Source organism: Nyctereutes procyonoides, unplaced genomic scaffold, assembly GCF_905146905.1.
Source record: "Nyctereutes procyonoides isolate TBG_1078 unplaced genomic scaffold, NYPRO_anot_genome, whole genome shotgun sequence".
Lineage (NCBI taxonomy): Eukaryota > Metazoa > Chordata > Mammalia > Carnivora > Canidae > Nyctereutes > Nyctereutes procyonoides.
This window is the reverse complement of record NW_026575132.1, coordinates 12,354,122-12,380,938: the sequence shown is the minus strand read 5'-3', so window position 1 is coordinate 12,380,938 and position 26,817 is coordinate 12,354,122. Positions and strand designations below refer to the sequence as shown.

At 34.8% G+C, this 26,817-nt stretch overlaps 1 protein-coding gene across 6 annotated transcripts in view; it reads left to right on the top strand.

Moving 5' to 3' along the window:
* The window catches only part of RAPH1 (Ras association (RalGDS/AF-6) and pleckstrin homology domains 1), a 96,093-nt gene that overhangs the window by 15,705 nt on the left and 53,571 nt on the right, over positions 1 to 26,817 (top strand). For all 6 annotated transcript variants that reach the window (XM_055345286.1, XM_055345285.1, XM_055345283.1 and 3 more), the window contains exons 2-4: positions 18,682 to 18,801; positions 24,502 to 24,607; positions 25,377 to 25,882. In XM_055345286.1, coding sequence (XP_055201261.1) covers positions 18,682 to 18,801; positions 24,502 to 24,607; positions 25,377 to 25,882 — 732 coding nt within the window. The remainder of the gene's footprint in view (positions 1 to 18,681; positions 18,802 to 24,501; positions 24,608 to 25,376; positions 25,883 to 26,817) is intronic.

The following is a 26,817-nucleotide window of genomic DNA, read 5'->3' as shown; positions in this document are numbered from 1 at the left end:
GAACATATTTAATCTTTTTGTAATCATGTACAATCAGGTAAAAATATATTAGCTATAACAGCTGTTTGATGAATGCTTATGACAAAAGAATAGGAATTATTCTGGAAATGTCAGATGTATCCTTCTTACAAAATTTGTCTTCTTTAACACCTCCCCCTACCATACGCATGCATGTGTGTAAAATGCAAACATCGCAGATTTAAAATATTGTTGCATGTAGGTGTATTAATTTGAAAATAAAAAGTATAAATGGTTAAAACTTCTGTTGAAGATTTTAATAAAATTGCCTGGGGGAGGAGACCATATTTAACCCTTTAAATAGCTAGATTCCCTGTAACTTAGTGCAGTTACTGGATTGTAGGGTAGTTCCATTTTTAGTTTTTAATCCATGCTATTTTCCACAGTGGGTGCACCAGTTTGCAGTCCCACCAGCAGTTGTGTTGACACCCTCACAACACTTGTTTCTTGTTTTTTATTTTAGCCATACTGACAGATGTGAGGTGATATCTCATTGTAGTTTTTCTTTGGTATTTCCCTGATGGTGAGTGGTGTTGATCTTTTCATGTGTATGTTGGCCATCTGGATGTATGTTGTTTTTGGAGAAATGTTTATTCATGTCTTCTGCCCATTTTTTAATTAGGTTGTTTTATGAGTGTCAAATTGTATTCGTTTTTTGTATATTTTGGGTACTAGCCTTTTATGAGAAATGTCCATTTGCAATTCTCCTGTTTCATAGGCTGCCTTTTAGTTTTGTTGATTGTTTCTGTCACTGTGCAGAAACTTTACATTTTGATGAAGTCCCAATAGTTTATTTTTGCTTTTATTTCCCTTGCCTCAGGAGACTTAATCTAGAAAGATGTTACTAGAGCTGATATCAGTAAAATTACTACCTATGCTCTCCTTTCAGGTTTCGGGTTTCTCATTTAGGTCTTTAACCCATTTTGAGTTTATTTTTGTGTATGGTGTAAGAAAGTGGTCCAGTTTCATTCTTTTGCATGTAGCTGTTCAGTTTTCCTAATACCAACTTGTTGAAGAGATGGTCTTTTTCTTGTTGGATATTCCTGCTTTGTAAAAGACTAATTGACCATATCATTATAGGCTTATTTCTGGATTTTCTGTTGTATGCCATTGATCTCTGTGTCTTTCATGTCATTACCATACTGTTTTAATTACTACCGCTTTCTAATATAATTTGAAATCTGGCATTGTATACTTGGAGTTTTTTTCTTTTTCAAGATTATTTTGGCTATTAGGAGTCTTTTGTGATTCCATATAAATTTTAGAATTGTTTGTTCTAGTTCTGTGAAAAATGCTTTTGGTATTTTAATAGGAATTGCATTAAACCTATAAATTGCTTTGGGTAGTAGAGACTTTTTTTTTTTTTTTTAAGATTTATTTATTCATGAGAGACGGGAAAAGAGAGGCAGAGACATAGGCAGAGGGAGAAGCAGGCTTCCCACAGGGAGCCTGATCTGGGACTGCATTCGAGGACCCTGGGATCATGACCTGACCAAAGGCAGGCACTCAACCAGTGACCCACCCAGGTGCCCCAATACAGACATTTTAACATTTGTTCTCCCAACCTATTATCTGGAATGTCTTTTCATTTCTTAGTATTGTCTTGAATTTCTTTTTTCAGTGTTTTATAATTTTCAAAGTGCAGGTCTTTTTCCTCTTTGGTTAAATTTGTTTCTGGATATTTTATCATTTTTGGTGGAGTTGTAATTGGGATGTTTTGTTTCACTTTCTACTGTTTTGTTATTAGTTATAGGAATGCAGCAGATTTCTGTACATTGATTTTGTATCCTGCAACTTTACTGAATTCATTTGTCAATTCTAGTAGTTTTTTTGTTCACTCTAGATTTTTCTATATATATTTTATGTCATCTGCAAATATTAAGAGTTTTACTTCTAAAAAAAAAGAGTTTTACTTCTTACCAATTTGGATGCCTTTTATTTCTTTTTTAAATATATTGTTGGATTCAGTTTACTAATATTTTCTTGAGGATTTTTGCTTTTGTACTCATGAGAGATACTGGCCTGTAGTTCTCTTTTTTGGGGGGTATCCTTATCTGATCAGGGCGGTATCAGGGTTGTATCAGGGTGATTGCCTCATTGAATGAATTTGGAAGTTTTTCTGTTTTATTTTTTGGAATAGTTTGAGAAGTAAAGGTATTAGCTCTTCTAAAATGTTTGCTGGAATTTGCTTGTGAATTATCTGGTCCTAGACTTTTGTTTTTTGGGGAGTTTTTTGATTACTAAATGAATTCTTTTTCTCATAATTGGTCTGTTGAAATTTTCTATTTCTTCCTGCTTTAGTTTTGGTAGGTTATATGTTTCTAGGAATTGATCCATTTCTTCTAAGTTTTGCAATTTATTGGCATATAGACTTTCATAATATTTTCTTACAGTTTGTATAATTGGCATTGATTGTTATTTCTCTTAATGATTTTATTTGGGTCTTTTCTTTCTTTCTTTCTTTCTTTCTTTCTTTCTTTCTTTCTTCTTTCTTTCTTTCTTTTTTTAAGAGTGTGGCTAGAGGCTTATCAATTTTGTTGATCTGTTTAAAGTACCATCTCCTGGTTTCATTGATTTGTTGTTTCTTTAGTTTCTATATCATTTAGTTCTGCTCTAATCTTTATTATTTCCTTCCTTTTGCTGGTTTTGGGTTTTGTTTGTCCTTTTTTCTAACTTTAGGTATAAGGTTAAGTTGCTTGAGATTTTTCTTGCTTTTTGAGGTAGGCCTGTATTGCTATAATCTTCCCCCTTAGAACCACATTTGCTGCATCCCAAAGATTTTGGATCATTGTATTTTCATTTTCATTTATTTCTGTGTAATTTTTTATTTATTCTTTGATTTCTTGGTTGACTCATTTTATTGTGTAGTAGCATGATATTTAGCCTCTATGTATTTATACTCTTTCCAGATTTTTTCTTGTGGTTGATTTCTAGTTTTATAGTGTTGTGATGAGAAGGGATGTATGATGTGACTTCATTTTTTTTTAATTTGTTTGACTTGTTTTGTGGCCTAGTATGTAATCTATTCTTAAGACTATTCCATGTGCACTTGAAAAGAAGGTGTTTTAGGATAGAATGTTCAAAATACGCCTGTTAAATCTGTCTGGTTCAGTGTGTCATTCAAAGCCACTGTTTCATTGTTGATTTTCTGTTTAGATAAGCTGTCCGTTGATTTAAGTGGGATGTTAAAATCCCCTACTATTATTTTACGACTGTTAATTATTTCCTTTTGTGTGTCATTAACTGTTTTATATATTTGTGTACTCTCATGTGGGGTGCATAAATATTCACAGTTGTTATATCTTCTTGTTGGATTGTCCCTTTTATGTAGTATCCTTTTTGATCTCTTGTTAGTCTTTGTTTTAAAGTCTATTTTTCTGATATAAGTATTGCTACCCCAGCTTTCTTTTACTATCCATTTGCATGGTAAATGTTTCTCCATCCCCTCACTTTAAAAATGCAGATGTCTTTCAGAATGAAAGTCTTGTAGGCAACGTATAGATAGATCTTGTTTCTTTTTTTTTTTCTTTTTTTTTTAATTTTTATTTATTTATGACAGTCACACAGATAGAGAGAGAGAGGCAGAGACACAGGCAGAGGGAGAAACAGGCTCCATGCACCGGGAGCCCGACATGGGATTCGATCCCCGGTCTCCAGGATCGCGCCCTGGGCCAAAGGCAGGCGCTAAACCGCTGTGCCACCCAGGGATCCCCGATAGATCTTGATAGATCTTGTTTCTTTACCCACCCTGTCACCCTGTCTTTTTTGATTGAAGCATTTAATCCATTTACATTCAAGGTAATTATTTATAGATATGTATTTATTGCCATTTTGTTACTTGTTTTGTGGTCATTTTTATAGATTTTCTCTGATCCTTCTCTGCTCTCTTTCATGTTGGCTTTCTTTAGCAATATACTTGGATTCCTTTCTCTTTATTCTTTATTAATGTTTTTTATTTGTATATTAGGTTTGTATCTAACATCTTCAGTATATAGCAGTTTATTTAAGTTGATGATCACTTAAATTTGAACCCATTCTTTATTCTTCTCTTCCTCACGATTTAGGTATATGGTGTCCTACTTTATATCCTTTTATTTTGTGAATCCCTTGACTGATTTTTAGGAATATGCTTATTTTACTGCATTTCTGCTTCCTACTTTTTCTTACCGTTATTTACAGTCTTTCCACCCAAAGAGTCCCTTTATCATTTTTTGTAGGGCTGCTTAATGGTAATAAATTCCTGTAACTTTTGTCTGTTTGGCTCTTCTGACTGACAGCCTTAGTGGGTAGAGTATTCTTGGCTGCAGATTTTTTTTCCCTTTCAATATTTTGAATATATCATGCTATTTCCTTCGGCTTGCAAAGTTTCTGCTGAAAAAAAATCAGCTGATAGCTTTATGGGATTTCCCATATGTAACTGTTTGCTTTTCTCTTGCTGCTTTCAAAATTCTTTCTTTATGTCTACTTTTTGCTATTTTAATTATAATGTGTCTTGGTGTGAACCTCCTTGGGTTGACTATAGGATGAATCTTGTGCCTTCTGGATCTGGATATCTGTTTCCTTCCCCAAATTGGGGAAGTTTTCAGCTATTATTTCTTCAAATAAGTTTTCTGCCCACATTTTCTCCCATCTTCTTCTGAGATCCGTATAATGTGAATGTTATTATGCTTGATGGAGTCACTTACTCCTCTAAGACTATTTAGAGTTAAGTCAGTAATTGAGAAATAAAACTTCAGACAAAAATGGGTTGGAAAGGGTTGGGGGAGGTCTTTGGATTTGCTAGTCCATCTTTTCTTTTGCATATTAAAATGAGAACTAAGGATTTAAATGATTTAGCCTGAAGTTGTAGTTAGTGGCAGAAAAAGAATTTCCAGTCTTTCCTGACTGCTTGTTTAGTTCTAAATGACTTGGGCTAGGAAGATGTTGCAGACTTTCTTTAAATGGACCCTTTCAGTGGTATAAGATAATGAAGGTTTTATTTTTACTAGTTCAAAAGTGGAGCATAAAAAAGTGAAAGATTTACTTACTTAAGTTTTCTTTTTTCTTTCTTTTGTTTTTAAGTAGGGTCCTCATCTAGCATGGAGCCCAACACAGAGCATGAACTCACAATTCTGAGATCAGGAGTCAGAGGCTAAGCTAAGCCACCCAGGTGCCCCAACTTGAGTTTTCTTGTTAACCACTTTGTGTTAAAATTTTAGAGGATGTTTTAGCATTTGTTGTTTAAACACCCTACAAACTCATTCTGAAAATTTCAGTAGCTTTTTCCCCATATTTTCACCCAAAGCAATTCTTGACCATTAAATATTACCCATTTCCATTTGTGGCTGGTTAATGTCAGGAATAATGAGCCATATCTGGTTGGATTTCTGACTCCTGCCAGAGTAAAATACTGATAAAGAAAGATGGAGGAGAAACTACTACTGTATGTGGGATTCACTAGTAAAGTGATTTTTTTCCCAACCTTGAGTTTCTATTCAGAGTTCTGGCTAATTCTAAAAATCTATTTTAGCAATTGTGTGAATTCAGAATTCTGGCTAATTCTTAAAGTCTATTTTAGCAATTGTGTGAAATTTAGGTATTGAGAGTAGCTTCTTTCATGGATATGGAGATAAAAAATTTGACAGAATGGGAAGAGAAAAATCTAAAGAAATGGAGATAATAAAGCAGGTTGTAGAATAGTACAGCATTTTGGAATGAAACCTTGAAAAGGAGAGCAAAGGAGCTGAAGAAAATTGAGAGAAGAGCTTCAATGTGATAAACATATTGATAAATATCCTTATACTTTGAATTTGATTTGATTCTTTGTTTAAAATTAGTTTGAGTTAGGTTTGTATCCTGTACAGGAACCCATATTATGACTCATTTGTTACTCTTTAGGAGAATCATATTATTAATACACCTATTGAGTCAAACCTGTCCCTAGAAACAGATAGCCTTATAGAAATATCATCAAACTATTCCACCAAAACCAAAGTGTATTGTAGTAATTTCTTTGATTTTTTTAAAATCATTCTGTTGATAGGGAAATTAATTTTAAATGTGTTGGTTCCTTGAAATTAGTACTTCTTGAAAATTGGATAAATTAGCCTTTATTTTTTTAAGAAGTGCAGCTTTAGTTTTGAATCCTTTGAAATTAGATGTCATCGTAGGTTTGCAGTCATCTTAGATTGGAAATATTTAATAGAAAAAAAGTTGAAATTCAGATGAAGAAAGAATCTGTCTCTTTGGTAGTTGCTCTGGGGTGACAAATGAGAACTACTATATGGTATCTCTCCTGAAGTCTGCAACCTACTTGGGTGTGGAGGGTGATAAGGCAAGTGCATAAATAACCACCACATAATATAAGGCTGATTTGCTGTAAAAGCCATAGAGAGGTACAAAGTTCATGGGTCTCTTGGAGGAAGTAGCATCTAACTTGTTTTGTTTAGAAGGATTATGCTTAAACTTTTTTTGTTTTTTTTAATTGAGATATAATATTCATTTTTTAAAGTGTAAAATTTAGTGGGTTTTACTGTATTTATGTTTGTACAACTTTACCATCTAATTCTAGAATAAACCTTCTAAAACTTGAATGTTTTTAGTTGAGGTTGTGTCCTCTAGTTCTCAGGCCCTACCTACCACTCCCTATTTTATATTTGGTTACTACTGGTATTTATATTAGTCATCTGACGCCTGAAGGCATTTAAGTTTGCTTGAGTTGTTTTTTCTAGTTTCATTAACCCGGAAGCAAATGCCAAAATTTCTCTGGAATCCAATGTCAGTGTGGGGAATAATGGCTCTTGTCCAGCATCCTTTTTCCCACCTCTATTCCTTTGCCCATTCTATGCTCTAACTCCAAGAATGGTCCCCACTTCTGTAGCCTTTTGTGGGGGATGACTTCTTATTGCCATCAAGAGGGCTTCCTTAGAATAAAATCCAAACTCTTATTTCTTGGTTTACAAATACTTAAATGATATGGCCCTCTCTTCCTATCAAACTAATTTTTCTTCCTACTCTCTGATACACTAAACTTGTATCTTCTACTAGAAATGATCTTCTCTCTGATCTGTTCATGTCTGATTCCTTCTCGTCATTCATATCTCAGTTTAATGTCACTACTTAAGCCTTCTTTGTACATCCAGTCTAAAATAGCTACTCTGTGACTTTCCATACAACTCTAACTTAATTTTCATCACGCTTCTTATGGGTCTTATTTTTTTGTTTGGTTTTTGTTGTTTAATATTTCTCTACTTTGACTAAAATCTAAGTTCATTGTTAGTCGGTCCCTTGTTTGTCACATTTGTAACTGTAACCCAAGCTTCAAGAATGATGTTTGGCAGATAGTGTATGCTTAATGTGTATTTCTTGAATAAATATTGAGTGAAAATGCTTGCTTTGATGGCTTCTGGTCTGGTTCATCTCCTTGTATGATTCTACCTGTTTCTGTCTTCCAGAAATTTGCCAGAATCTCTGATCTTTGGTTAAGCTTTTGCCATCTCTAACTTTCATTGCCTTTGAGCTTATTCCCTTTTGTAATTGTTTACTGTCATTTTAGTGGGATTTTAGGGAGAGAAATGTATTCTCTCATTCTTTTGATAGGCTGAGGTTGAAAACATTAACAAAGACCAAGTTAAGAAAGCATCGCTTGTTTTTTGAGAATACTAAGTAGTTTAGATTGTTTGAAGGGTAGAAAATAAGGTTGAAAATTTAAGTTGAGGCCATGTCAGAGAGGGTGTGAAATCATTTGGTGTAAAGTTTGTACTTACTTCAGAATGTCATGGGGAACCCTGCAGGTGTTTGAGCAGAATCATGGCATGAAAAAAGTTTTTAAGGAAGATTAGTTTGACAGTGACAGATTTAAAAAAGAGGTCAGTTAGGAAGTTGGTAGAATAATCTGAGGACTGTATAGTATGGATCTGAACCAAGATAGTCATCAATATAAGACAGAGGGCAAAGACTCAGAAAAATAGTTGAGCTTTCTGATGCTGACACTGATGAATGGTTCTGTAATAATTTAGTGATGTGACTTTTATTTAGATGGGTTGGTTGATTGCATGGGGAATTATATTGAACGTATCTTCTATCAGCAATGTGTTGTAAATGTCTTTCCTAGGATTTGTATGTTATGAGATAGATGAAATAAAGCAGACAGCTTTGTTGAATAGGGGGTATGTCAATACTGACACTTGCTATCTGGATGTTGGGCAAGAGCTCAGGGAAAATGTGAACAAATAAAAGCAAGGTACAAGTGTTTTAATCCCTTGGTTCTCACATGTAGTAACAAAATTCTTAAAGCGACTTAAAAACTCATCTTGAAGTCCTTATTTAGTAAGCCTTCTTATTTGATTAAATAGAGTTGATCCTGAACAGTGCAGAGACTAGGGTGCTGACTCCCATACAATGAAAAATCTGAGTTTAACTTTTGACTCCCTCAAAATGTAAAACTAATAGTCTACTGTTGACCAGAGGATATATCACTAATATACAGTTGATTAACACATACTTTGAGTGTTATATGTATTACATGCTATATTTTTATAGTAAAGTAAGCTATAGAAAAGAACATCTTAAAATCATAAGGGAGAAAAATATATTTATAGTACTGTACTGTATTTATCTTAAAAATCTGTATAAAAATGGACCCACTCAGTTCAACCTATGTTGTTCACGGGTCAAGTGTACTAGTCTTTGATTTAGAATGAATTCTGGTTTCTTCCTGACCTACTGTGACAATAACCAACTTTTTTTTTTTTTAGTTACTTGGTTTTTTTATCTAAAGGTTAGAAATGATTGGCTTTGCCTCTATGAAAGAATGTCTATTGAGTAGTTATTTTTCTAAAGTGGTAAGCTTTTATTTGCATTAAAACTAATTTAATGATGACCAAAATAAGCTAAAAATGTTACTGAGTGAACCAGGCAAATGCAATTTAGGAATGGTAATATATGCATAGGATAATAAAAATCATGTGTTAGAGAAATACGCAGTTATTTTTTAGGGACCTTAGACTGCATTATTTTATTTGGTAAAAATGTTTGTCAGCCTATTTTTTTTCCCTTAAGTTTATTTCTGAATTTTAAACAATATATTAGTTGAGATACTGTGTTTTCCTAACTAAAGTATAGTTTCTTGAGGACAGACTGACTTTATCTCTTCCCTCTCCCTCCCTCTCTAAATTTATTTTGATATAATTTGAAACTTACAGAAAAGTTGTAAAAAGAGTACAAGAACTCCACATTCCCTTTATCTAGATTCACTTATTGTTTACTTTTTGCCTGATTATTATTCCTCTCTATATATGTATTTATACACATTCACATATATTTTTTTTCTGAGCCATTTGAAAATGAGTTGCAGACCTTGTGCCCCTTTATGACTAAATTCTTCAGTGTGTGTTTCCTAAGAGCAAAGATGCTGTCTTACATAACTGCAGTAGTAGTATCAAAATCAGGAAATGTAACATCAATATAATACATGATCTAATCGACAGCCCATAGTCAAATTTTGGCGGTTGTCCCAATGTCCTTTATAGCTAAGTTTATATGTTTACATATTTTCTCGGGGTCCAGGATCCAGTCCAGGATCAAGCATTGCATTTAGTTGTCAAGTCTCTTTAGGTTTCCTTTAAACTGGAACACATACTCAGCTTTTGTGTTCTTAACCTTCATGTTTAACTGTAGGCCAGTTATTTTGTAAAATGTCTTATGATTTGATTCAAGTAATGCATTTTTGTCAGGAACACCATAAAATGATAATGTATCTTCTTGGTGCATTATATCACAGGAAGCATATGATACGGGTTTGCCCCAATATTAGTGATGTTAACATTTATCACTTGGTTCAGGCAATGTCACCTAGTAATTTATGGGGAGGTATCTTGACAGTTTGTAAATAGTCTTATCAAATTTTCACCCATAAGTTTTAGCATCTACCAATGCTTAGCTGAATCAGTTGTTATTAGAATGGTTGCAAATGATGACCTTCTGTCATTTTATCTGTTTTAATTCATTGGCATCCTATAAGGAAGAGCTTTTTTTCCCATGTATTTATTTATATCAGTATGGATTTGTGGATTCTTAATTTTATTCAATGATAGTTTCTTCCTGTCATAATTTATTTTGATGCTTAAGTTGTTCCATTTTATGCTCTAGGGCCCCCCTTTAGGCTGGTTTTTACGTCCTTATGACTTCCTGGCACAAGAAGATATTCTAGGATCTCATCTTATTTTTCCCCAGCCCCAGCCTTTGAATCATTACTTCAAAGGTCCCTGGTTCTTTTTTAGCTAGAGTATGTATTTAGAAAAACCAAAAACTGGGTGGTAGGTATGCTAATTGCTAATTGGGGTGTCATTGCTACTAGGCTTTTTGAGTGGGATACCTACAAACACACATAAACACGTATCTATGTTTATTTCTACTACTCCTGTATTTACTTCTATCTCTTTGAAACCCAGAGTTCATAGGGATGATTCAAAATGTAGCCTAAATGGCTCCTAAGCCACAGGCTATTATTGTCTAGCACTCTCCCTCCAGTTGAAGTTGGAGAGTACATGCATAATATCAGTTATTTCCAAAGATAACTGATATGCATGTAGAATAGCAGGAAAGGTCCCAAGTATGGAGCAGAATAAGCAAGATGAACATTTCTGGAAGCAGTCATGGAAGCCCCATTTCTACAGATACGTATAGTGATTGTATGTGTTTCCTAGGACTGCTCTAACAACCCAACACATACTGGGTAGTTTAAAACAACCAGAAATTAATTCTCTCAACAGTTCTTGAACTTAAAAAGCTGGAGTATTAAGCAAAAATATTACTTACTATTATTTGTTTTTGTTTATTGGGGTTTTTTTTTAGTTGCTCTGTGATTTCAGATTATGGTTTATGTTCTACTTTGTAATTAACAATTATAAGGTTGATCATTAGAACTTCTTATTTATTAGGAATGTTAGGAGTTTCTTTGTAGACCATTGAACTTAGCTTGTTTTTTGTTTTTGTTTTTCATTTCAGATAAGGTGTTCCTGTTTGGGGTTTAATAGATTAACAGTATCCAATATTATGAAAAATCCAATATAAATAAATAAACGAATATGGTTCATTATCTGTGAAAGGAATTCCTTTGCCAGAGGTGCATATAAGTGCTTGATAAATAAAACATTACATTAACAAATTACCTTTGATTTGATTTATAGCTCTCTTTAGACATTATGAAGAGCTGTTAAAAACAATAGTTGTTTGTTTTTATGCCTTTTTATGTGATCTTTAGTTTACCTTAGAGTTAATGTACATGATAATGAAGAGGATGTGTTAGTTACATCTTTGGTTGTCAAAAACTGAAACATAAATAAAGGAGATAGCATAAGGGGTGAATCACCTCCCCTAGTATTTCTTTTTCCTCTGGGTAAGGAAGGTTTCCACCATGGCCAGCCCAAAAATAGCACACTTTTTTATTCATTAGGGAGGTTTCATTCCATGTAGAAACTACAAAACTTAGTTCCAGATGTCAGCTCACTCCCAGAGGATGAGGCTATGTAAGTTTCCTGGTGGCCAATTTACTCATATTGCTCCTATGAAGCCTTGGAATAACAAGGACATTATTTCCTTCTTGGTCCCCTTTCAATATTTCAGAAACCATAGCTTCCCTTAAATTTGCTTCATGCTCAGGCCTACAAAAGGAACTTTGTTCCTAGAGAATTTTTTTATCAAGGTGCTTCATTCAGTGTTAACCATCTCTCCCACAGTTAGGATTAATTGTCTTTGAAATCATAGAATGTATTTTTTTTTTTTTTGCCTTCTTTGTGTTCTGCATAGTATTTGGCATAATGCAGTTTGTAGGCAAAGTATTGAAAGTGTTGGACCCTAAGTAAAACTTGGGCCATTTCTGTTGAGGGCTGCTAACCTTAACAGAGAATACTTCAGTGATTGGTTTACAAAAAGCAACTTTTGACTTTTTAAATTTTTTTTACTTATAAATTAATAAAATACAAAGTTACGTTTATTTTGAGAATAGGTACACAATGGAAAGAACCTGGTGTATATAAAAAATACATATACATTTTAAAAAACTAAATTTTGGGAAAAATCAATTTAAGGTCTCTAATGCCAAACTCAGCTACCTATGTTAAATGTAATAACTACAGAAAAGAATGAATAATAAAATAAAAATTTACATAAACATTTATCTGATTTCTGGGTCAAGAAGAATTAACTCACCAAAACAGTGCAAGAATTCACCAGGAAAAGAATTTACATATTTGATAACTTAAAAATAAAACTTTTAGCAGTGTCTTCAAAAAAACCAAACACCAGCCAACAAAATTAAAAGATCAAACCTGAGGAATATGTTGCTGTACATACAACACACTTTAATATCTTGATTCTGTGATGAACTCATGTAAATTCAATTGGTTCATTAAATTCCCAGTTTCCATTTGGGCAGTTTACAAATGATGCCATTTAGTTCATGGCAGAACTGTGTTCTTTGTTGAAAAGTTGTAGGTCAAGAAAGAAATGAATCAAGAACACCTCTCTCTGGGTGCCCTAGTCAGATGAGTAGTTAATGGCCCTCCATCCCCCACAGTTCTCGCTGCATTTTACATTATGGTGTGTCCTATTTCTCCCCTTTTCCTTCACTGCTCTGATTTCCTCCCTCCTCCTTTTGATGAGTCTTCCTCTTTTTGTGCCTTACTAATTTTAACAGAGTTTTTTTCTTACTGTTTCTTTTGTCTGATTGAGGTTTCCTTCCTCCTGCTTTATTTTGCAAGAGTTGTATCTTGCACAGTTAGGAGCACTCCTTGAACTGGGAAGTCTTTTTAGCCTCCCTTCTCCATTGCCTGGTTTTCTTGGAAATTATCAAGTAGAGCAGCATCACAGGTTTTTCAAAAACTGGTTTTGTCAGAATTACTGAAACATAACGACATAAAGAACTAAAATTTCTATCTAAATGAATAACTTTCAGAAGAAGCATGGGACTGTGGTAATGGAGGAGGAGTAATTGGGGTACGTTAATGAAGGGATCTTGTCAATGCCTAATTTCTTTATGGGCTTTGGAAGTCCATGTCGTACTTTGCCTTTAACCAAACTGTGGGAGTGTGAAACTGCATTACTTTTGTCTTGCAAGTCCTCCCAATGATTGTAGCACAACACACTGCAGCATTTGTCAGACTTCAGTGGTCATAAGGAATACCTGGGGTGACTTGTTAAAAATGTCCCAGAATCCTGGAAATTAGTATTTGGTAGATCTTGGACAGGCCATTTTAAAACTGACTTTACAAGAAGCACTCCAGATAATTTTGATGTAGGTCATCAGCAGACCACAATTGGAATTAACATTGCTATACAGTACAGTGTTAAATTTAAACTCTTTGGTTATGGCTTATAATTTTGCTCCTAAATCCTCTCCAGTCTCCTTTTCCATGGGTCTACACCACACATCTTATGCATTAGAAATGTTAAGTCACTTAGCGTTCTCAATATGTCTGTCTTTGTCACAGCTTTATACCCTTGAACTTACTGGTCCCTCCACCCAAAACACCCTTCTCCTTCTCTGCCTTGCATATTCATTCTTCAGGTCTGGACTGAAGCATCATCCCTTTCTTGTCTCCTCAAACTGAACTAAACTACAGTCACATAACATACCTCTGTTATAGCACTTTAAAACAGTGTTTTATTGTTGTTGGTTCCCTTGTCTGTCCCCTACTTGCTTGTGTATTCCTTAAAGACAGAGGCTATCATGTCCATCTCTATCCCCCCAGTGTCTGGCACTGCTGTAGATGAACAGCAAATATTAAATAAAATCAAAGTGTCTCTTGCCTCTTTGGAACATTGAACATGTTAAACCTAGTGAAATGCTGTGTGAGAGCTTTCCACTCCTCCTGCCTTCTGAGAGATTTAATGTGGTTTTAAGGATACTTATTTTTACAAAACAATTATTTTTGAAGTGTTCCAGGAACAAAAAGAGTTCAGTAATAAATAAGGCATCTTCATTCAGTGCCGTGTATTTTTCTTAACACTCTTTAATATATGACTTGTGTAAGTTGTATTTCCTCTGAGGACTTTAATTTCCATTTCTGTAGTTATCTCTACATAATGTTTACAGTAGCCTTCTGTTGGTCTTTCCCTTCTTTAATAACTCTTACACAAACATCATGTCCTCTGACTAAAATATGATTTCTCCCCCTGCCCCTTGGCTTCTGTGTTTAACAATATGGTTGCCTTTGGAGGTAAAGAATAGACTTGGCTTTCAAGGTCATATATATATGACCTTAGTTTTTGACTTTTAAATCTCACTTTTTCCTCTTGTTTTATTTGAGTCAATCTCATGACATTTTACAAACACAGACTTTCCCCTTTGCTCTTTTAGAATTTACCCTACCTGGAATATATGTATTCAAGTTTTTAAGCCCTACTCTAAGCCCAGCCTTCTTGATAAAGATCACTGTTCTGTCTCGCAGTGAGGAAATTGAATAGTAAATCAAAATATCTCCCAAGAGGAAGGTGAATAGGGAAAATATGCTTGAATAATTAACTTCATAAAAAATTTAGCAGAAATAATATAATTTCATACAAAGGCATACAAGTTTTGTTATATGTAGTGAAGCTTGCTACATGTAAGTTTTAACCTGTGGTAACTAAAGCACAATTACTGACTGTTATGTGTGAAATGAAACCAACCAGCATATAAACAGTAGTGGATCATTCCAGCATTATTTCTGTTTTTACTTCATGAAAAAAATAAATGTAATTAGTTTAAAATATGAGTTCAATCATTATTACCTGCAATCTGTGACTATTCTGTAATAAACATGATTTTGAAATAATCAGGCTAACCAAACCTTCTCATGACTTGAGTCCTAGTAACCCTTCCTTGTTTTTTCCCATTTGGATATTTACTAGGCACCCTTCAATCTATCTTCAAAACAGAATCCATACCCTCCCCAACTCTAAACTGCTCCAGAGGACAGTGTGGCTGGAAGGGAGAGTGGGGAGAGAGATCAGAGAGGTCCATGAAGGGCCAGGATCATCAAGGGCTCTCTTGATATGCCAGTGTCTTTGGATTTTATTCTGTATTTATTAAGTGTGCCCTTTGGGGAATAAACTTTTTCATTTGTGTTAGGGTACATTTATTCTTTCAGGACATAGCTTCCCTCAGATGTAATGGACCAGGGAATTAAAGTGGAACTTTAAAATATACCCCCCCCCAAAGTACCTAATCTAATAGTCATAGAATAATTTAATAATATTTGTTCTAGTATATATTATAGTTTCTTTGGGCCTGTTTCCACATCATTAAGGAAAAACATCACATCAGAAGGTATTCTTTTAAATCCAAATTATTTTAAAAATAAGATTCATAAGTTCTATTTTCTTTTCCTTAATGTTTTTTCCCCCTTTGCAGGGACAGTTGACTTATTTTTTTTTTAATTTTTAATTTTTTTTTTTACAGTTTCTGCTGTCATTTCCATTTGGGCCATTATGCTGGGAAGATTCAGATTTAAAATTGTGATCTAATTGGAGACAGACATCAATATATAATGGAGAATGAATTTCTTTACTAGATTTGCTGACTTTAACACTACAGAGCCTATAAGAAAATTTGGGGGGATGCTCTCATTTGGTGTGTGTAGTAATCAGAAATGATGGCATTTCTGGGTGTAGGAGAATAAGGATCAACTAAAACTTCTAGAGAAGGGAAAATGCTATTTTAGGGTACAGATCTATTAAGAAATGTAGGACCTAAATTTTTACTAGAAAACTCTCTGAATAGGTGTCTTAATTTTTATAAAATAACCCACGTGGTGACAAACTCAAGAACGGAAAAAAAATGGCAAAGGTTACATAAATAATAAAAGTCAAATAGTTGCTTCAGAATTTCGATTTATTTTATGACTTTCTGTTATTAACAGCTCCCTAGCCATATTTCCCTCTACTTTAATCTGCATTAGTCTAGATAAAACTGTTAATGAAAATATGTAGAGAGATATTTAAAAATCCAAATAATTATTGGGTTTGAATAATATGAAAAAAACTCAAAAAACCCACCAGTCTCTGATGTGGAGTCTATAGTTCCATTTAGCTCCATAATAATTTAAAATACTCTATTCAGGGTAGCCCCAGTGGCTCAGCGGTTTAGTGCCGCCTTCAGCCCAGGGCACGACCCTGGAGACCCGGGATCGAGTCCTGCATCAGGCACCCTGCCTGCTTCTCTCTCTCTGTGTGTCTCTCATGGATAAATAAATAAAATCATAAAAAAAATATTCATTTTGAACTATTTTGCATATGCTCTGCAAAACTATATGCAAAATTATATTCCTATTTTATTTTTACCAGTATAGCATCTTCTCTATGGGCAATTATGTGCTCAGAAGGGAAGTGCAGGCATAAGTATCATTATCTCAAAGCAGAATTCCTCCTAGAATATTTTAGCTTCTGAGTTATTCCAGTATGTTTAGTTTTAAAGATTGGGGAGGAAGAGGAAGTTGACTTTTAAATTCTCAGTTCTGTTGCTTGTTGGCCTTCATTATGAAGGCGATATTCCTAATCCTAGATGTTCTCAAACTAGCAGTTATTTGAGTTATTAAGCTCCTGGTCAGAAGAGGTTTTTCTTCATACTAACATTTTATGTTTTCCTTGGTAGATAACTTAATGAAGTATGATACCAGGTTTCTATTGTAATAGATCTGTAAGTAGCTCATTAATGAATAAAAATCCTAGAACTAGTAGGATTCTTATCTACTAGTTACTAGTAGTAACAACACAAGTGAATTATAAAAACCAAATCTCTTTAAGAGTCAAATGTATGATTTTGGGAATTAGTGGATATATTTTCCATTTGTTAAGAGAGAATTCCCTGTTTTATACATGCTTAGAGTAGTGAAATTAAGAAGTGAAAATTATCAGTTAATATTAGAGATACTGGTAGGTTCTGATCCTTTGTAGTATTAAGCTTATGAAAATTATCTCCCTTAAGTGATTAAATGGGATATGATCTAATTTTCCATATTGTTAGAACTAAGTTCAGTTTGATTTTTGTAACACTACTTGACCCTTTCTGCAAAATTTCATATAATAAGGGTTAACATTTAGCTTCATGACATCTCATTAGATAATTAAGTTCCTCACATCTCATAACCACATTTTAAGGATCACAGTTACTTTTGTTGATTGTTGCTTTGGAGGTATAATATGTGTTCAGATTCTTATTTGAGATTAAGGATATCTTTAACCTCTGAGGAATTGTTTAAACCAACAGGCAGGTGGTAGCCCAAATATTGCCTAGATCCACTGAAACAAAATTTGAGTTTCAGAAACGTGAGTCAAGAATATGGAATGTAGAATGATGATACTTATTGTGTCCCTGGGAACGTTAATAGGTATTACTCCAAATTGAAGGGAAAGGATTTGTAGTCAAATTAATTTGAAATATGTTGGTTTAAGCAAAAATAAGCTTTATTAAAGTTTTCTCAGAGAGAGACAAACCAAGAAACAGATTCTTAGCTATAGAGAACAAACTGATAGTTACCAGAGGGATGTAAGTGAGGGGATGGGTGAAATAGGTGTTGAGGATTAAGGAGTGCACTTGTGATGAGCCCTGGGTAGTGTATGGAATTGCTAAATCACTACATTGTATGTTAACTATACTGGGATTTTTTTTTTTAAAGATTCTCAGAGCCTTTAATATTGAAATATTTTACATTAATCAGATTAATCTTTAAGAATTTTAAGTCTCAGTCATTGATCTCACTTTGTTTTGTGTAATCTTTTCCTCTCTTCACAAAACAATATACAGGTTCCACGTCAGATACCCCATTACTGATGAGAAGAAATGAAATCTCTCTTCTTTCAAGGACTTATACTTGAAAAGTCACAACATATAGGAAATTTTGTATATAAATTTAAAGTTTTCAGTTCCAGTTTTCTGTTTTTGTTTTTAATTTCAGTAGTCTTACTAGCTCTAGTTCCTTGGATTTTGTCAGAACTGATGAGAAAGTAAGATAGAAAGAACACGGTAAGAGGAACAAATCCAACAGACTAAACTAGATTAAAAATTTTGTCTTTTTCTTAAGTGCTTTTTGGACTAAGGTTTTGCAAGATACATACTTGTATCTAGGTTTTTACAGAATAAGTGAGATAATAACCTGCTGGATTGAAGTCTTCTGAAATTATTTCTCTGGTAATTGGGGTGTTACAGGATCTGTTAGTGGAGAAAGCTATACTATAATATCCTCTGATTAATGGGTGGACTCTGCAGTTTTAGAATTCTTGTTACTTGTGATTCTGGTAATAATCTGATACATTTTGTTCTTTTACAATTTCCTAAAAATTTGAGCTTAATTGCTCATTCCTACTCACTTGTCAGCCCTGTCTCCATTAATGACTTCTAATTTCCTTGTATAATATAATCTTTAGTTTGGAAGGTTTGATTCTAGAAAGTTAACAGTATATATCAGAACATGTATGGCCATGGCGGGTAGCCCGGGTGGCTCAGCGGTTTAGCGCCACCCTCAGCCCAGGGTGTGATCCTGGAGACCCGGGATCGAGTCCCACGTCAGGCTCCCCGCACGGAGCCTGCTTCTCCCTCTGCTTGTGTCTCTGCCTCTCTCTCTCTCTGTCTCTAATAAATAAAATCTTAAAAAAAAAATGTATAATTTTTCAAGTTTAACCTGTTACACTCATTTTGTCTTTCAGATGGAGCAGTTATCGGATGAAGAAATTGACCATGGTGCTGAAGAAGACAGTGATAAGGAAGATCAGGATCTGGACAAAATGTTTGGAGCCTGGCTAGGGGAGCTAGACAAACTCACTCAGGTTAGAAATAGTGTTTAAAAAATTGTTTAAGGATTTTAAGTCCTCACTGTGTGCTAAAAGTTTACTGTGTAGACATAGGGATGTGGATATAGGTTCCATTTTTAAATGCTGCTATGAAGGGAAAATGTCCAAAATATTAACAGGTAAACGAATGTATTATCTTTTGTGGTTATTTTAAGGAGTCTAAAAGCAAAAAAGTACTTGTGACAGAGGTTCTGTTCATCTAAAGGGATTATTTAAAATCTGTTTTGTAAACTAAGATTGCTGGCTAAAAAGTTTTAAAACCTAAAATCTAAAAGTCTAAATTTTAGCAAAGTCTATTATGTAACTTAGTAAATATGGGTATTTACGACACATTATAACATAAGTAGTATCCTCACATGCGGTATTTTCTATCTCATAGTTCTAGAATATTGACAAAATTTCATTCCTGGCTGCATTTTAAAACAACAGGAAAGCATTTTTATCTTGTTTTATTGTATCTTAAGTTTTAAAAAAGGTGGGTTAGTAACTATGCTACTTCATTGCAGATGGCTTTCTACTGGTTTGGTATTTGTATTCTTCCCAGTATTTTAAATTCCTTGCCATATAATGTTAAGAGCCACTCATCAAAAAAGTTGGCTCCTTTTTTTTTTTTTTTTTTAAAGGCTCCTTACATTTTTTTTTTGTTTTATTTATTTATGATAGGCACACACACAGAGAGAGAGAGAGAGAGAGAGAGAGAGAGAGAGAGGCAGAGACACAGGCAGAGGGAGAAGCAGGCTCCATACACCGGGAGCTTGACGTGGGATTCGATCCCGGGTCTCCAGGATCGCACCCTGGGCCAAAGGCAGGCGCTAAACCACTGCGCCACCCAGGGATCCCCAGTTGGCTCCTTTAAAAAAAAAAAAAAAAGAAAAAAAAGTTGGCTCCTAAACTAATGCTGTGACTGGGTTTTTTAAATTGTATAAATCTGTCTTTAGAGACACAACAGATTAACCATTGCATAATGGTGACTCACTGCTATAAGTTGCCTTTTAACACTGCAGAAATTTTCAAAAAATATTTTATGTACTTTATTAGTGACTAAAACCTCAAGTTTTTTGTTTCATTATTTTAGTTCATTACAAAGTGTCATCTGTGCACACACTCCTATCACATGTACCATATTAATGGGATTTTCAGCTTTATATTAAATCGAGTTTAAGTTTTAGCTAGTTGGTGAATCTTCTAAAATTGTTTGTAAAATTTTTTCTGTGTTTACATTTTCATGGAAGAAAGTTAAGAGCTTTTTACCAAATCCTTATGATGCTCCCTCCACACCTACCCTCCCAAAAGTTAAAAAAAAAAAAAAAATCTGTTAGGTTACCAATTTCTTGGTATCAAAGAGTATTTTTTTTTTTTACTATTTATTTATTTATTTTTTTTTTAAATTTTTTTTTAACTTTTATTTATTTATGATAGTCACAGAGAGAGAGAGAGAGAGAGAGAGGCAGAGACACAGGCAGAGGGAGAAGCAGGCTCCATGCACCGGGAGCCCGACGTGGGATTCGATCCCGGGTCTCCAGGATCGTGCCCTGGGCCAAAGGCAGGCGCCAAACCGCTGCGCCACCCAGGGATCCCTTTTTTTACTATTTATTTTGTTCTCCCAGCACTGTGGGTACAGCAGATAATTATAACAAGTATCTGTTTATTTGAATTGGTAAACAGATCGACTCAATATATCCTCAATTATTTTCAAGTTATCTTACAGAATAACTGTAAAATACCTACTTATTACTATAATTTACCTACTTAATTTTTTATTTGCACTGAGAGAAGCATTAGGACTTAAATTGCAACAGAAGAAAAGAGTTTGAGGTTGAAAAATATCCTATTTTGTGAAACTTTGAAATAAGTCAGGGAATGATTGTGGATCCCCTAGTTTAAAAACTGGTTGGACACTATCTGAATAGATTCCTTTTATCTTGAGACAAATGAATAAAGAAGCACCATTCTAATCTAATTCCGTGATTTTACATACTGTCCAGTATTGTTTTTTATCTGAAACCTATTTGATAATTTAAATAGAAATTAAAGTTTTAAAAGGCTATTCTTAGTATTTGAAAGTTTATTTAAATAGACACTAAATAACTCCTGACATTTTCCCGAACCTCTCCGTTATAAGCATCTTATATTCTTTATTGTAGAAAAGTTAAGAAAAGTGTCAATTTTAAATGTGGCAAGATAACCTACAAAACACTCTGTCCTGAAGTACAGTATAATTCTAGACTTATAGGCAATATCATAGCTGGGTTAAAGTTCGTCCTCATCTTAATAGAGCTTGAGAAGAACAGGATATTCCATCATTGTCTGAAGTTGTAGCCATTCACCAAGCCATTAAGATCTTGGGTCTTGGGACTTCCAGGGAAGATGTCAGAGTAAGAAGATCCTCAACTCACTATGTATCTCATGGATACAATTAGATAACCTCTACATCAGTGTAAATAACCCAGAACATGACCTAAAGATTAGAACAAACTTCCTGCAGCTAATTGTAGGGAAGCCACATCCAAGAAAGAAGGAATGGCAAAGACATGAGGGAGGGGCATTCTGGGCACAGAGAAAGGAGAGAAACAGACTCAGACAAGGGAGCCTACATGGGGAAGATGTATCCCCATAACATTTGGCTTTGAAAACTAGCAGGGCCGAATTTCCCTTTGTTCTTACCGTCCATGGACAGTCCATGGAACTTAACATGTAGAACTTTAAAAATCAGTGGAGTTGGCTCAGGCAGAGCCAGGACAGCTGGAGGAAATGGAGGCCCTGCCCTTAAAGAGGCCCCACTGAGATACAGCATAGAAACAACAGTTTGAAAAACACCTGGGGTAAGGGAGAGGAGGATTTGTTTACTAATCTCAGAGCATGTGCTGGAGAGGCAGGGATCATTGAGGACTTCTCCAGGAACAAAGAAGCTGGCGGGAACCATTTCCCTCCCCAACTCCTGGCATAAAGCCACAGACAACTGCAGGAACCAGCCTGGAGCCAATACTACCTAACTTACTAACAGTGTGCCCTGCCCCCACGATCTATAGACATGCCCCCTCCAGCCATGCTTCAGCTCCAGGTCACCTCCCACAGTAGGCCATGCAGACCTTCCTACTTTGCTAACACCGTGCATCCTACTCTGTGTATTTCTCTGGACCTGCCCTCCTCCAGCCTGGCCTGCCTCTTCCAGTGGCTGCAGGTCCTCTTCTACAGCAGACCAGAGCAGACTGTGCTATCATCACCCACCCTGCTCTGTGTTCTCTGCAGTCCTACCCCTTTCAGTATGCTCTTGACTGGAACCCATTCAAAGTGGTACTACAAGGCTGGTAGGTTGAAAGCAACCCCCGCAGGGATGAGAACCACTCCAAAATGACTCCTGCCCTGGGACAAGAGGAAGATAATTGCATATATGAATACAACTGGGCCCAGCAGTGGTCTGGAGATAGACATCTGGTCAGACTGCAGGCCCTGCCCACCAGTGAAAGCTTCTCAGGGAACAACACAGGGAGAAAGCCTTGCAGTTTGGTGTGACTGCAGCTCTGGCAGACACCTGGTCTGATTCAACTTAAGCCCAAGGTGGACCCAGACTGACTCACTAGCAATATAGGGACTAAAACCTGCCCACAACAGGCAAAGAGAACCATTGCACACCTAGACTGAAGGCAAAATTGAGTGAGCCACAACAGTGGGGCACATATAACCTACAAAGGGAACACCCCTGAAGCATCAGGTTCTGGTGAATAGAAACAACAGGAAACAACATTTTATTGTAGAGCACTACTTTCAAGAGCAGGAGACTTAACTAACTTTCCTAACACATTGAAACAGACAGAGACAAAATGAGGAGACAGGAATATGTTTCAAATGAAAGAACGGAACAAAGTCACAGCAAGGGAGCTAAACCAAATAGAGGTAAAATAATATGCCTGTTAGAGAATTTAAAGTAATGGTCATAGAAATATTCACTGGACTTGAGAAAAGAATGGAAGACCTCAGTAAAACCCTCAACAAAGAGATAGAAAAAAAATCAGAGGTGAGGAATCCAATAACTGAAAATTAAGATATACTAGATGGAATAAATAGTAGACTAGAACTATTGTAGAACAGATCAGTGACCTGCAGGACAGACTAGTGGAAATCAATCAAGCTGAATAGGAGAGAGAAAAATAATGATAATACAAAATGAAAATACACTTCGGGAATTCAGTGACACCATCAAGTGTAATAATTTTGCATTTTTAGGGATCCAGAAGAAGAGAGAAAAAAGGGGGACAGAAAACTTATTAGAAGAAAAAATAGAAAACTTCTCAAATCTGGGGAAAAAAACAAAACTCCAGATCCGGGAGGCAAAGAGATGCCCCAACAAAATCAGTCCAGGAAGGTCCACACCAAGATACATAGTAATTAAGATAGCAAAAAGTAATGATAGAAAAATTTAAAAGTAGCGAGAGAAAACAGTTGCAAGCATGGCAAACCCCATAAGGCTATCAGCTGACGTTTCAGCAGAAACTTTGTGGGCCAGAAGAGAATGGCGTGGTATATTCAAAGTGCTGAAAGGAAAAAACCTGGAACCAAGAATACTCTGTCCAGCAGGGCTATCATTCAGAATAGAAGGAGAGATAAAGAGTTGCCCAGACAAACAAATGTTAAAGGAATTTATGAACATTAAACAGCCCTATGAGAAATGTTAAAGGGTACTCTTTGAGTGGAAAGACTAAATAGCAGTAAGAAAAGTAGGAAACACAAAAGCAATAAAATAAGTATATTTCTAAAAATCAGTTAAGGAATTCACAAAATAAAAGGGTGTAGAGTATGACACCGTATACCTAAATTGTAAGAGGGAGAGGAATAAAGTATGGGTTCAAACTTAAGTGACCAACAACTTAATGTAGACTGCTATATGCAGAAGATGTTATATATAAACCTAATAGACAAATAAAAAACCAGTAGTAGATAAGCAAAGAATAAAAAGAATCCAAGTATATCACTAAAGAAAGCCAAAGAATAAAAGAGACAAACCAAAACATAGACTCTAAACTATAGAAAACAAATTGATAGTTAACAGAGAGGTGGGGGAATGGTATAATGAGCACTGAGTAGTATATAAAATTGTGGAATCACTGTATTGTGTACCTGAAACTAATATAACAGCATATATGTTAACTACAGTTAAAATTTTAAAACAAATTTTAATGAAAATAAATACATAAATACAAAGAAAAAAAATGAGCTTGGATCTCACTCATGTTGAGTCCAGAATTGTATCTTATCTTCAGGGTACTTCATGCCAAGAATGAGACTGCTGGACCAAAAACAAATCCCTTTGAGGAAAGAGATAACAGAATTCTCTACATTGTTCCTTTCTATGTTGTATCTTACCATGCCCATATTCATACATTTAGCTTATAGTGAATTTATTATGTAAAATGAGCTCAGTCACTATATTTGATGTATTTGGAAAGATACTCACTTCAAACTAGGGTGATGTTAAATGCCTTAAGTAAGCATATATCTAAAAGTTGAAAAAAATATAACCAAAATGATATGAAAAACAATTATATTAGTCCTTAAAACTAGAAGGACTTTGGTTTTATTAACTATTACATGACAGTTTACCTAATCAAATAACAAGCTTTATGTATCCTTCTTATAATTGAAGCCTGAGAATAATACAACTTATTAAACTTTCTTTAGAGTTTGGATTCTGACAAGCCCACGGAACCGGTAAAAAGATCTCCTCTTCGTCAGGAAACAAATATGGCCAATTTTTCTTATCGCTTCTCCATATACAACTTGAATGGTAAGATGTAATTGGAAATAAAATGTAAAAGAATGTACTAAATCATATAATGCAGAAGTAATGAGCACCAGTTCCAAGTAGCTCAATATAAAAACTACATGCATAACTTGAGTTCTTATGTTTCTTGGTTTGTGCATTTTATTACTAATTCAGGTAATCACAGAAAAAAATGAACTGGAACACAACAAAAATAGTTTTCTAGTTATTAATAGACAAAGTACATACTCCGGTGGAACCCCATGGTAAACTTACTTGCACTTGTTGTATTTTCATTGGAATAAAGTCCAGTGAAATTACATGTTTATAATTTTTAAATCAGCCCCTCTGGCTTTAATTTTTGTATTATGCCCAATCAACTTTGTGATATTTGGAATTGACATCACAATCTATAATTTTTTTAGGCTTTACATTTTTCTCTCCATGCTCTACCAGGGCACTGATCATATTAACAACATAGAGTCTATGGTAGAAAGTTGCATGGGGGATATGGTTAAAACCATGGGACAATATATGGTTTTTGCACTTTTAATCTTTCAGTTCATAATTTTATTCTTCCCTGATTACTACAAATCTTAAAAGATGGACTATTTGCTTCTAAAATTTTCTCTGAATTTAAAACAAAAAACTCTTAGAAATTATTCAATAGGCCTTAGGCCCAATAGGATAAATTTATTTGCTTCCCCTTCATCCTTTGACAGATTTATAATAGAATGTATAAATTCTGATTCAGTGTGTTCTGGAAACATCATGTATATATTGTTCATTGCAGAAGCTCTGAATCAGGGAGAAACTGTGGATCTGGATGCCCTGATGGCCGATCTTTGCTCGATAGAGCAGGAGCTCAGCAGTATTGGTGCAGGAAATAGTAAGCGTCAAATCACAGAAACAAAAGCCACTCAGAAATTACCTGCTAGCCGACATACATCAAAACATGGCACTTTGAAAGGATTGTCTTCTTCATCTAACAGGATAACTAAACCATCACATGCCAACTACTCTCTGGATGACATCACTGCACAGTTAGAACAGGCTTCCTTGAGCATGGATGAGGCTGCTCAGCAATCTGTACTAGAAGATACTAAGCCCTTAGTAACTAATCAGCATAGAAGAACAGCATCAGCAGGCACAGTGAGCGATGCTGAAGTGCGCTCTATTAGTAACTCCTCTCGTTCTAGCATCACCTCCGCAACCTCCAGCATGGACTCTTTGGATATTGATAAAGTAACACGCCCTCAAGAACTGGATTTGACACATCAGGGGCAGCCAGTTACTGAGGTAAGTACATGGAACTTTCCTGCTATTTTAGTATTTTAAAAAGGAAGAAATGATACTTTTAAAATGTTTAAATTAAATTTCTTATTTTTTCTACATGTAAAATTTGTCAGGATTTTTTTGAGCGAAGGTTTAAATTCACTACATAAGAATATATTACCAGAACAGCAATGTCAAAATGATTGAGAGTGTCTTCATTTTGTTCTTAGACTGTTTGAAGACCTTGAATTAATATCAGTTGTTTCACATGCTTAAAAAACTTGAAATGTGGTTTATACTTGGTGATACTTTACAAAATTATAATAATTGTTAGGCTGATAGTAACTGCTGTTTAACGTAACTGCTGTTTAACGTATGTTTATTATGAAACAAATTAAGAAAAAGATACCTACCACCACTCTAGTCCTCCCAAGATTTTATTTTATTATCAAAGAGTCAGTGTACTATAGTGGAAAGAGCCACTGGGCTTGGAATAAGGAAACTGGATTCCAAGTGTTCTCTTTGCCACTCACTACACCATAGGACCTTAAATGAGTTATTCAGCCTCTGTGAACATCAATTTCTTGTAAGTAAAATGGAGCTAATAGTACATGGTCTGATCCTCATATGATAGTTCAGAGAATCCAAAGTGATAATATATGTGAATGGAATTTTAAAAGATAGAGTTCTGGATGTGATGGGGTGAGGGCAAGGAATGGTTTTGTGTTAAAATAAGTTTAGCAAAAGCTGATTTTGGTGTAGGTAAATTCTGTATTGAATATTTTTGTTAGGAAGAAGGCAATATTGTTACAGTGTGGCAGCAAGAAAGAAGATCAGTATGGGTAAAATAAAGCCAGCTTTCTCTTCAGTTTATGTTTACAATCCTCTGTACCACAGAGTAAAATAATCTATTTATGAATAATCAATACTAAGGTAAAATCTTATACAACATGGTTTAA